The 12,249-nt window shown below is 35.5% G+C and overlaps 2 protein-coding genes across 3 annotated transcripts; both read right to left on the bottom strand.

Moving 5' to 3' along the window:
- Positions 1-1,276: 1,276 nt before the first annotated feature.
- Positions 1,277-1,979, bottom strand: LOC103337641 (uncharacterized). Its single transcript, XM_008240809.2, has one exon. It carries the CDS (start codon positions 1,746-1,748, stop codon positions 1,422-1,424), a length of 327 nt encoding a protein of 108 aa, XP_008239031.1. The 5' UTR covers positions 1,749-1,979; the 3' UTR covers positions 1,277-1,421.
- A 2,918-nt stretch (positions 1,980-4,897) lies between these two features.
- On the bottom strand, positions 4,898-8,764 carry LOC103337642 (uncharacterized). Of its 2 annotated transcripts, none has more exons than XM_008240810.3 (6): positions 8,623-8,764; positions 8,369-8,449; positions 7,187-7,345; positions 6,690-6,950; positions 5,344-5,991; positions 4,898-5,196 (listed from the first exon to the last, which is right to left on the bottom strand). In XM_008240810.3, exons 2-6 carry the CDS (start codon positions 8,447-8,449, stop codon positions 5,107-5,109), a joined length of 1,239 nt encoding a protein of 412 aa, XP_008239032.2. In that variant the 5' UTR covers positions 8,623-8,764; the 3' UTR covers positions 4,898-5,106. The 2 variants fall into 2 exon arrangements, with proteins under 2 accessions (XP_008239032.2, XP_088897601.1); XM_089041475.1 differs by having other exon boundaries at positions 8,369-8,487; positions 8,623-8,761.
- Positions 8,765-12,249: the final 3,485 nt, after the last annotated feature.

Genomic DNA, 12,249 nt, shown 5'->3' with positions numbered 1-12,249 from the left:
TTTGCATGTATTATGTAATTCAGCAATTGAAATCTCACCACAGTTTTTGAATAGGGCTTTGCCACTAATTGGATCCCAACTTACCCAATGATGGTTTGGATATGCAAAACATCATGAGATATCTGGCCTATGATTTCTTTCAGGTGTATGGGCCTTAGGTTAAAAAAAACAAGAATCTGTCTGGTTTGGGTTGCCTAAACCTCAACTTGTAGGGTGTCACTGTCACTCAAATTAGAGCCAGCTAGTGTTTCTGTTGTGAGAGATTACTATGAATGAAATTCAATGCCTAGATAATATTATTGGTTACTTGATTTTCTTCTGGCTATTAACTTCAGTTTGGCAAGAGGTCAAGCGTGAATGAAGGCCACAGGTTTTCCATGGTGTTCTGTGATCTGTATGTCAACATGTTAGAAGTTTGTGGGGTTGAAATGGGCTGCAAGTCTCTGTATGGAGTTAATGCATGCGGCAAAATGGTAGTTAAACACTTGTGAGACACACCATGTTTCATTAGTCATAAGCTGGTTTTAGACTAACCATCCATAAATAATTCAATCCCCACATGCAGTTAGGTGCTCACTTCAACTTTGGGGACCCCAGGCTACTATATATATATATACACCAAGTTGATTTGATTTATGGTTTGATGGAGTATCGAAATATATATACCTTTTTACTTTTTTTTTTTTTCAACATCAACTTCCACTAGTGCGGGATGATTGAAAGGTAGCAAATACTTCACAGATTTCTGAATTTCACTGGCTCTTATAAACATGGGAAAATATATGAGATTTTATTGAATCAAACTCTCTGGATTTAAATTTAACGAGTATGCATAAGAAAACTTTGGAAAATGCTACCTAAAAACACCAATAATCTTCAGAAAAGGAACCAACCCACACCAACCCACCCCCCCCAAAAACAAAAAAAACAAAAAACAAAAAAAAAGGTATGTTTCCTGGCAAACCGACTTGGACTTGCCAACTTCAATTTGGACCATAAAGATTTGAAGAGAATTTAAAAGCCACTTTTCAACTTGAATTTGTACGGACATGTTATCTACTTGCATGGACAAATGCCATATACATGCACATACAGTCTCAAATTTCCTGGTATAGTTTTGTTGGTTGAGCTCTTTCATCTTTATTCATATTGGTAGAGGTTCGAAACTCCAGATACCCAATCAATATTTGTGTGTAAACTCCCCTCCTCACCCAATCGCTTGTACTAAAATAAACAATCCCAAATTCCCAATTGAAAATATGAAAGAAAACCAAGATCAGAGCAAGGGAAAGTTGTTTTACATATCAAACCACATATGAGCTCACCATTTTAGAAAATTTTAATTACAAAATTGGGTCATCACCCACACCAAATTAAACTCTGCAAACAAAGAAAAACAAAAAGAGTTTGGATTTTGAGACTCATCTATCCATCTCATTTACTTCAGGGCACTCCATGATACTCTCCAAAGAAGGCTTCCACCCTTCCTCAACTTTGGCTCTGCTTCTCTGGATCTCCTCCAAAACATCTTCCAAGCTCTTCCCTCCTCTATCTTTCAGCTGAATCATCAACCACTGTAGCTCTTCCTTGGTCAACACAATCTTCACCCTTATGTTGCCATCTTTGCTCAAATTGCTCTCTTTCACAAACCTAATTTCATTTTGTCTTTCTTCTTGCTCATCCTTTTGCTGCTGCATTTGATCCTCTCCTTGGTGCCTCTCTGTGCATGTCTCCACACAATTTCCCATGGTCTTGGGTTGTGTCTGCTACAAAAATAATTAAGAACAACTCTTTTTGTTGTTTTAAATCAAAACCATTAAAACCAGTTTTGGACACAAGAAAAATCAGGCTTTGATGGAGAAGTAGGTTAATGTTGAAGTGCTTTTTGCTGCTGGTACATATGTATAGCTAGTTAGAGCATTTAATGGATGAGAGAAGGGAGCTAGCAGCAGTATTTATATAGGTGTGAAATGGAAGAAATAAAATAAATAAAAACAAAGAAAAAGATTACGTAGACTTGTTTCATTCACGAGTTTTGATTCTTCTAAATTTAAAAGTCAGAAAATTCTTATGTCACTGCCTATGGATATGTCTGCCTGTGACATTTCAAGGCCCAGTTGCTGCATAATGCATAGCTAAGCGTTCACAAGAGTCGCAACTGTTGTCGATATTTTTGTTATAAAAAAAACGGACATTTTATTACAATCAACTGATCTAATTCACATCTAAATACAAATTATTTTGAATATTTTTCTTTTGGTTATCACAGAAGTTAATGATTAAAGAGCAATGATAGAGCAGAATCATATGTCGGCGCATGGAAATTACTATTCTTCATATAAACAATGGAGGCACGGGCCAAATAATCATTTTATCACAGTTCGGCCAAATCGGGAAGTACTTGCAGCCACCAAATTATTGATTGAAATATTTGAAAATGCAAACTACGCAACAAGAACAGAAGAAAAAACCCTCTTTGTCACGGCACTAAATTTGATAGCGAGAAATGCTTAAACATGTTTAACGAATTATGCCAGATTCTCACAGAAAATATTAGGAAGAATTCGCATCCACTTTTTTCGGAGCCCAACATGTACATAAGAATTTTTGCTTCTACTCTACTCCCATTTTCCGTTATCAATTTCTTCCTAATATTGCAACAACAGTTTTCCCCCTTTCGTGGACAATGTGAACATAATTTCTTGGAATCTGTAGGCTGAATCTGCAGAAGTTTCATGTCCAAAATTCATGGACCCCATTCCCCGACATGTCACGGGCATACAGCAAGGCTATAACCTAACCTCTTCTGCAAACCATGATATTATAATACAAGGTGCCAAAATTAATAGATATATAGCCACAAGTCCTGTCTTTTCCATAGTCTACTAGGGTTTTTGTTTTCTTCTATAGCATCATCAAGCACGGATGATTGGGGTGGGATGCATAAAAATATAAAAGATTTTAATTTACGAAAATACATGGAAAATTAGACAGTCTCACGCCGACACCATTTCTATTTTTTCTATAATTTTGCCTACCCAGTCATAATTTCCCTCTATTTCAGCAAGTTTTTTCTTTTTCTATTATCCTTTTACTAAAATAATAGGGAAAGAAAAATACCATAAAAATAAATGAATTCATACCAATATTTCCAAGTGTGCATGTGAATGTGCCACAATTTACGTATAAAATGTCTACGAATTTTACCTACTTCATATATTTATTTTCAAAGTGGAATGCAACTTTAAAGAAAAAAATTAATTTTGGGTGAAAGAGATTGAAGTTCAAAAGCAGGAGAAGAAAATCGCAAAGGGCACACCAATGAAACGTTGAGATTTGGTTTTTACAATTGAATTGAAAACATAGGGTCAAGAGAAAGGGGCTTGTGGTTGAAAACATCTGCCCTCCAGAATTGAAGCATATACTTTTGTGGTGATATATGGTTCTTTTTAGAGATCACTCACTTTAGAGAGTGACTAATTTTCTATTTTGTTTTAATGATTGATCACTTTGTAATTAAAATCCAACCTAATAAGCACTTTTATTACTTTAGGTCTGCAAAAGTTTAGGACGCAAGCTTTTTCTTCTTTAAAAAGAGGTATGAACACAAATATCATGAGCCCTTTTCCATATTTTTTTTGTAAAGCAAACTAAGGACTGTAATTAAGGTTTATTATAAAGCATCGACTAATCTTATTTACAACTGTAAAAAGGTTGATTTTCTGTTAAATTGATTAGATCTTTGTCTATTTTGAAAGCCGCCACAAATTTGAAAAGAAATCTTAGGTCAGCAGTCCTTTGCGATTGCCGATCTTCTTTTGTGAGAGCCCCCGCATAGAACATGTGTTACAATTGCAATGCAATGCGCGAATCATTCCCCCTCCCCTTTGGAGAATCTACTAGCCTTGAAAGTTGAAACCCCAATTATGTAAATAGCCCAAATGAAAAACATTAACATATTGGCCAAATTACAATCTTGGTCCCTACAATTTGATACATGCCATTTTAATTTTGACAATTTAGATGTTTTGTTTTGTTAACAATCACGACTCTAATATTATTAAGAAAAATAGATGGAATGCTTACGTTTTGAATAATTGGTAATCAAGAAAAATAGGGGGTGTGTTGAAGTCATCATGACGACCAATGACGAAAACACATGGCACCCCTGAAAACAAAAACCCTATGCACAGAAGAAACGTAGAGAAAATCTTGACTTGTTTAAAATACAAGGTGAGTTTGAATTTTTATACGACTAATGATAATAGTTTAATATAATTAGATCACTTTTAACAACCGAAAAAACTATAAGTTATACAAATCTTCAATGAAATATATACTTGATTAGTCCTCTCACTAATCAGCGGTACATTAGTCCTCTCACTCGACAGTCTCCAAAGTTTAGGTAGGATAATGGCTACTTTTTTAATTTTGGATAGACTCGATCAACTGTAAAACAAATGAATACAATCATTTTCCGTCCCCAAGGGAGGGCTAAAAACCAAAGCCAAACCTACTTTTGTCCCCTCCTGTTAAAGAGTGTTGACAAATCTGCATTTCATATGGGGATATTTATTTGTGAATCAGAAAATCATGGCCCCAAGATTTACTCAGCCCCACCAAATACTTAAGTGCCAAACAAGCTTTAAATTATTAAGACCATGGAACAAATCAACATCTAGTCTCACAGCAGATTTGAGTTTATTGTTTGTGTAGGTGCGCTCAAACGCTAACTGCTCGTTTGAACCCGCTCCACAACGTCAACTCATAATCCGAACTGTTCCTTTTTCTTACATCATAACGTTTTGAAAGCACGTACACGTGTACCTTGTCCTCATAGATTGCAACATAATAATACAGAATTGTATGATCTAGTCGCTTATAGAAACATTTCATGTCGAGCAAATGAACATAAGAACCTCAAATTATTGTCATAAGGTTAAGATATAAGTCTGCAAGGTAGTAACATTGACACTAGTAGAACATTCTAACTTAGAACAGCCTAGATGTGCAAAGGCTTTTAATACTGTTACTGAAACCGAAAGTAACTCCAAAAGCAAACATAGAAGGTTAATAACGTTAACACAGCAAAGATGCAGTAATAACTTACTCTACACGCCTGCGCTTCTTTGCTAGATTCTCAAAAACCTGGTGGACATCATCAGACGTGATTGCCTTTGATGGATCAAATGATTCCTGCAAAATTGTGCAGCTTACATTTGAGCACAACTTAAAATCGCGTATTTATAAAAGGGCATACTCTAAAATGGTCTCTTACATGATTTAAGATTATATAAGCACTGCACAGAAAAATATTAAAGTTTATAATCATCAAGGACATACCAGGAAAGAACGAAGCTCATCTTTCATGTCTGCAATGCCATTCAGAATCTCTATTTTCTCTACATGGCCAAGTTTATCGAGCATAGTCAACTCAGCCCCCTCCTGTTGCTGCAATTTTTCTTCTCTCTTCTGCTTTGCCATTTTCTCATACTCCATAATCGTGTCTTCCTTGTCAAGCAAAAACCTGATATGCTTCTGCTCATAAAATTCACTGCACTTTTCACACCTGCAGAGTGCATCCCTCCAGTTTTTTGATAGAAACAATGGCTTACACTCTAAAACAGGGGAAGCATCCACCAGATTAACTCCAAGAACACAAGTAACTTGTGAATTGGCATCTGTCGTGCATTGATCAGAACCTATATTTTTCCCAGAATTTTCTCCAACGAGCAAACCCTCCTCACCAGACACAGGTTCAGAAATGTTATTAGAACTATGAGAAATATCATTCTCCAGCTTTCCAGATCCACAAGCAAAAGTCACATCTCCCAAAACTTCTTTATCCTTGCCAGTATTAACGGAAGAATATTTTTGGCTTCCTGCTGCCAAGATGGTTTGACTATATAGCCTTAAAAAAGAGCAAATTACAGAGCATCCCTTACATATAAAATCCTCATATAGAGGTTCACCTTCCTCGTCTCTTGGAATCTGTAGTACAATCAAGGACAAGTAAAATGTAAGCAGGGTTCTTGGATAGAACATCAACCATTAAAAATTGGAAAAGTTTAGATGTGATCGTCGCAATTGAGAGAGATCAAAGATAATTTCTTTTTTACAAGTAAATGTAAACTCTAACCCTATAAAAATAGTAAGATAAGTCTTCATACTAAATTTCAAATTCTCACAAAAGATCTAAAATCCTTATTACAAAAGCAGGAAGACTACCTTCAAGATTTAGAGTGGCTAAAGTACTTCAAAGTGAGGATTTAGCAATCTAGTACAACTATATTAAAATTATCATTACGTTGATCAACTTTCCTCCAAACTGATGGAAAGCCATTACCAACTGATAAGGAACAGCATCAGAGTATACCCCCTGAACTGATATCATAGCTAAAATACAAGCAGCAGCAGTATAAAATGGGCCCTAAAATATTTGATTTGCTGTTACCGATGACGATTAATCAGCACAAAAGGTGAGAAATTGTAAGACTCATCATAAATACTGGCCGTTCAAACTGACAGCATGACCCAAAACCCAGTACCATTGTATAAATTACACCACTTGGATAGGAAACATGCCTTGCCTAATAGTAGGAGAAAACATGATGTAGATATATCACCTACAAAAGGAAACAAAAGGAGTATAAAACATGTCAAATATGTAAATAGCCCAAGCTACCAACCTCATCAGAAGAGTCAAGGCCGATATGTTCCTCATGGAACCAGTCCTCACACACACAGCACTGTATCATCTCTACTTGGTCTTCAACATCGGGATCAGGATAGGGGCGACCGCAGGTGCAGTATGAACCCTTGAAATTATGGTTGTACGAATTCTCAACATTTTCCACATCTTTATTTGGAAAAAGCTTGCAGAAGAATTCTCCAAATTTTGAATTTCCACAATCACATCTAAAATTTCTCTTGGTCCATAGTTCTACAATCTTCTCCAAGTAATAAGAAAGGCCATCATTAGATTTAGGCACTAATACATCAAGACATAACAAACTTGAAAAAGTATAAAACATTTAAAGCAGTAGAAATAACACACCAAGAATACCAGAACCCAAAAGAACATAGACCACTGAATAAGTGATATAAGAAATGAAAACAAAAATTGCAAAGCCTTATTTGATTAACTTAACATAAATATTTACCATTGGTAAGAATATCAAAATACCTCATGGCCATCATGGCAAGACAAGCTGCAAGCTGTGCAAACCCCAGCATTCCCGTCCGGGGTGCAAGTCAAGCATGAGAAAATTGCTTGCCTCTTCATATAACCATTATTGTAGGTACACTCCTTGCCTTCATCGCCTCCCAAAACCAAATCAGCTTCCTATGAATGATCAAACACCAAAAAGTAGGAAATAACTAGAAAGCAATAGTAACGTTTTATTTGAAGTCTGTAATACTCTTTTCAAATTTAAGATTATGAAGGCGGATCAAGCAGTCCCAGAAGATAATTGCTCCTGCTCCTCAAAAGATTTGGCTTGGTTCATTGATTAAACAAATGTATAAACAAGACATTGTTTTAAAGCTGATTAGTTAAATGGGACAAGACTAAACATCAAATTAATCAGTCTGAAAAAAGTAGAAGAACTGGGAATTCTGGAATTAGGAATAGAGTTCCCCAAAGACGAACTATTAATCTATGTTTCATTTTCACAATCCATCACTATTTGATTTAATCCTTCCTCAGATCTTCTGCCATCCCTCAAAAAATCAAATATTTGGTCACCAACCCTTCGGCCAGTTGAACAATTAAATACATTTTGAATGAGCTGAGCTCAATCTTCTGTGTGCAAGAGGACCAATCATGACCTTTGTTAACTTAATCAGGACTTGTGAGCCAGTCCAGGGTAGTTGTGCCTAACTCAAACTCTCAAAAAGCTTTCAGACTACTAACTTTACCTTATTTGGGCTTGTTTACAACCCCAGAAGTAGTAATTCTTTGCAACTTAATCCCCACTTGCAAAATTTATTTTCTTTTCATATTCGCACTTTCAACATTTACTAATTTTTCTGTTACAAGAAATATCTTAAATATTGTTAAGCATGAAGTTAGCTGTCCAACCAAGCAAGTATGTATATTCACGAAATCTTCAATCTTGAAAGGACAACTCAATCGCAGAGAAGTTACATAACCCTTAAGCCAATCGAACCTAGAATGGATTGCTTATCCATTTAAAACCTGCTTAGCTCATTATAACAACTCTGTTCAAGATTAAACCTAGTATTGTCTTCAAAACACCATAAATGGTAAAATGCAACATTTAAACCCATTTAATTTCACTGACATCTTACAAAAGTAAAACACTTTGGACAAATTGGTAACTGATTATGATAAAAAGAGGCAAACCAGTTCCTGATCCTCAACATCCTTGAGATACTCTTGGATTGAAACGGTGTGTTCAGCCTCATCCTCAAACGCACTGTCCATCTGCACAAAGACAATCAATTTGCTTCAGCGCAAAACCTCTGTACCCAAAACCCAATTTGAAAAACAAAAATTTCAGTCAAGAAATTAATCAACAATTGCAAGTAAGGAAAGAATACAACCTAGAACAGTAAACCCTAGACGAAATGGGGAAGTGAGTTTTCGAGAAAAAGTACCAATTTGTTGGGGCAGGTGTCTTAGGGCACTCAGACGTAGACGAGAATGACGATGTGGGTGTGAGATTGAAGCAGAAGAGAGGGGTTCGAAGAGAGAGAGAAGAGGCAGAGGGCTAGGGATATTATATGTGGTAAGGACTATAAGGACATTTTCCCGCCATATTGAGCCCCTATTGAGGGGTGAGTTCACAGATCAAATGACTAAATTCCGTTCCCTCCAATCCAAATGCGAATATTTTTGCTTTGCTTCTACAATGGCTTCTTTATTTTTTGGGGGGTTTCACTAAAACACCCAAAATAAAGGATGAAATTATAAAAAAACTCAAGCACTATTTAAATATATAAACACATCCAAAATCCATCATTACACACACTCAAAACCCATTTATAAACACACCCAAAAAGTTGACTTTGGGGTTAATTTTGGGTGTGTTTCTATGTTTAAATAGTGCTTTTGGTTTTTTTTATAAATACATGTCTAGAATTGAGTTTATTTATAAATTTGTATTAATTTTTTTTAGTATTTTCCTTCAATAATACACATGTATAATTTATTTTCTTTTCTTTACTTGACTTTTAAAAATATATTTTAACTGTTAAATTTTTACTTTTTAGATGAAATGACAAAATCATATGAGATTGGACAACGTGAGATGAGAAATGTGTTAAATGAAAGGTAAAAAGTGATTTTGGTCCTTGTAATTTGTCATTTTTATCATTTTGGTATTTGTTGTTTTAATTTGATTAATTTTGTCTCTATGATTTTCAATTTAAGCAATTCAAGGACAAATTCCAATTTCTGTCAAAATATAACTTCTATTAATTGTGAAGGGGCATTTTGGTCCCAAAATAAAATGGTAAAAGTGGCAAATTATAGGGACCAAAAACGACTACAGTTAACTAAAAATCATTTAAAATTGTTTTATGGATTTTTCTCCACAAAAAAAAAAAGGTTTTATTTGTTGGATTGAGCTGGGCTTGGAAGTAGGTTGGCTGGAAATATAATTTACAAACTAGTGTTCTTTTTTAATTTTTATTATTTTATTTTATTTTATTTTATTTGATGTATAAGATTGGAGTATCATTTTTGATAAATTTACCTAGCATAATCAACTTTAATTGATCTCCCACATATTAGTTAAATCAGTATATTTTTACAAATATCACTACTAGATTCGCTCATATTGGCCTTTAAAAATTATTTTTTACACACCACTAATTACATCATGTGTCATTAAAATATGATTACGTAATTGATTCGAGAAATTTGATCCTCTAGGTCAATTTCGTTGGATCAACACCAATGCCCCGATTGGATCTTCTTGGCCTGCGGAGAGGATTCTCTCAACTTCCGAACAAAATTGAAAGTTGAATCAGGTTGATAGGAGGCGGCGAGCTGGCAGAGCCTTGTTGGTTTGCTCCCTCTGTCCTGATTCAGGAATCGTGTAGGCATGCCACTATTAGGTATGAAACCAGCCCAATAGACATGGTGTCAGCAGTGTGGTGTGTTGATTTGTTGTGTTTGCAATTGTTCTGGACCTCTACTCAAGCCATGCTTTAAGGGGGTATGGCCTGGATAAGTTCTTTTTTATGCCTCAACTAAAAGGACTTCAATATTCTTTCATTCGTGTGTGTCAGTTTGACAAATTCGAGCAATACCTAATCAAACAAGGAGGAAACCAAGATCGTGGTTAATGATACCCTATTTGGGTTTAGAAACCTAGTTCAAATTCAATTGACCCTTAGATAGGGTCAATATTCCAGTCAATTTCAGGCCCAACAAAGTAACTCGGGCCCAAATCAACCTTCTATTTTTGGATTAATATAGCCCTATTCGGGCCTAGACCTTTATCTTAGGTCCGAGTGATAAGGAAGGGAAATTAAATTAATCTACCAAAACATTTAAATATATTAAAGCGATTAAACAACAAATGTTTAATGAAACAGTCAAGGTATATTCCAAAATCTCTTTATTTGATTTTAACTTGATAGCAAAAGGAAGATGAGAGTTCTAAATTTATCCATTTAACTAATTCGAAATATAAATTACAATGCAAAGAAGAAAGGAGATTTCTCTATCCAGTTAGATGGATACATGAATTCAAACTAATCATTTAAAAGAAAATCATACCATGAAGATGACAGAGCAACAAAGATGAACGCATGAGTTGTCAACTGGTTATTTGGAAATTAAGCAGGTTAGTTTGAAAAGATCTTGAGTTTTTTCAAGTGTTTTCGAGATGTTGAGTCTAATTTGGAGAGAGAGTCCTTTTCTTCTGTGGTAAAGGCTCTTTATTTATAGGCAAAACTTCAATGATGAAAGTTGAAAGAGGATATGTGGCTGTTATCCAAAGTCAGCTGCTGATCTATTGATCTTGACCGGTTCATAGGTGGGATGATGAGATGCTTCTAACAAAACCGCTGGTCTCTTGCAATATTCCCATGACATGAGTCCTTTGTACCCGAAAATCTAGTTGGCAATTCGGCTCCCTCTGGTTATGGTGGCTTTTGTCCAGTTTGCTTTCTTGTTGGGTGAGAAAAAGGTCAAGTCGTCATTAATTGTGACAATCTTCTTCAGACCCTCACGTGGGTCAATGTGTAACGATTACCGATTTTTTTTACTTCAGTTCGACTCAAAGACCTGGGCTTTCTGACTTGTGGGCTTCTATTAATTTCCCTTGCTTATTGACGGCCCACTAAGCAAGATGGTTTCTTTTGTCTTTTAAAGAATAGAAAAGGATATTGGGCCTGGACTTCAAAATATATTCTTTTGAGAAATAGAACATTTTTCGGTCCATTTACAAAATATGGTACAAACATAACCTCACTCTCTCTCTCGAACAATTAGCACATCAAACATGGCTATGATATTAGAGCTGTGTATTATAACAACTTTCTTGTTTAGTTTTCTTCCACACATAGCGACAAGTGTTGATATTCTAAATTTGTGAGGACATAAGTTGCGGCGCCAATTTGCAGGTTATTTGATTCTCGTTTCGTCTAAACGGACACCAAGATTCTAGTTGTGGCTATGATCGCAACTTTGACCTCACATGCGATTGTTGCGGTTGTAGTCCTTGCTGCTGTCCTTGTGGGTATCTTCTGCTGCACTTTGTTTAGTTGCTGCTGCAATGCCTCAGAGGCATTATTACTACTTTTAGGAATGCATTTTGTCATGTTATTCGTACGGATTTGAGCTAAAAGTGACTTCTGAATTTCTAGATCTTGCTTAAGTATCATAGAATAAATATTCTCGATACATTTTTGATACAATAATTTTATGGACACCAACTTATATACACCATGATCTAGCACGACATGTCTTTCCAAGTCATATTCCACATCATATAATTTAATTACTTAAAAATTCAATCCTACCACATCATCTTTTCTTCTTGCAACTCAAACGATCCTCACTTTAATCAATATGCCTAACCGCTGATCATAGCCTCCATCATTGTTATATCGTACCCATGAGATGCCCCACCGTCAACCGTCACAACATCATCGACCGGCTTCTATGGTGCTTCGTCAGTAGTTCACGGCTATTTTTGGATATATAAGGCTTCAAGCGTCAAATTTTAAGTAAATAAAGTAGGTGATGTTAGTATCGAAAGTTAATGGCAA

This window comes from Prunus mume, linkage group LG7 (assembly GCF_029339155.1).
Source record: "Prunus mume cultivar Tortuosa linkage group LG7, ASM2933915v1, whole genome shotgun sequence".
Taxonomy (NCBI): domain Eukaryota; kingdom Viridiplantae; phylum Streptophyta; class Magnoliopsida; order Rosales; family Rosaceae; genus Prunus; species Prunus mume.
Note: the sequence above shows the minus strand (reverse complement) of the source record. Positions and strands in the feature narration are given on the sequence as shown.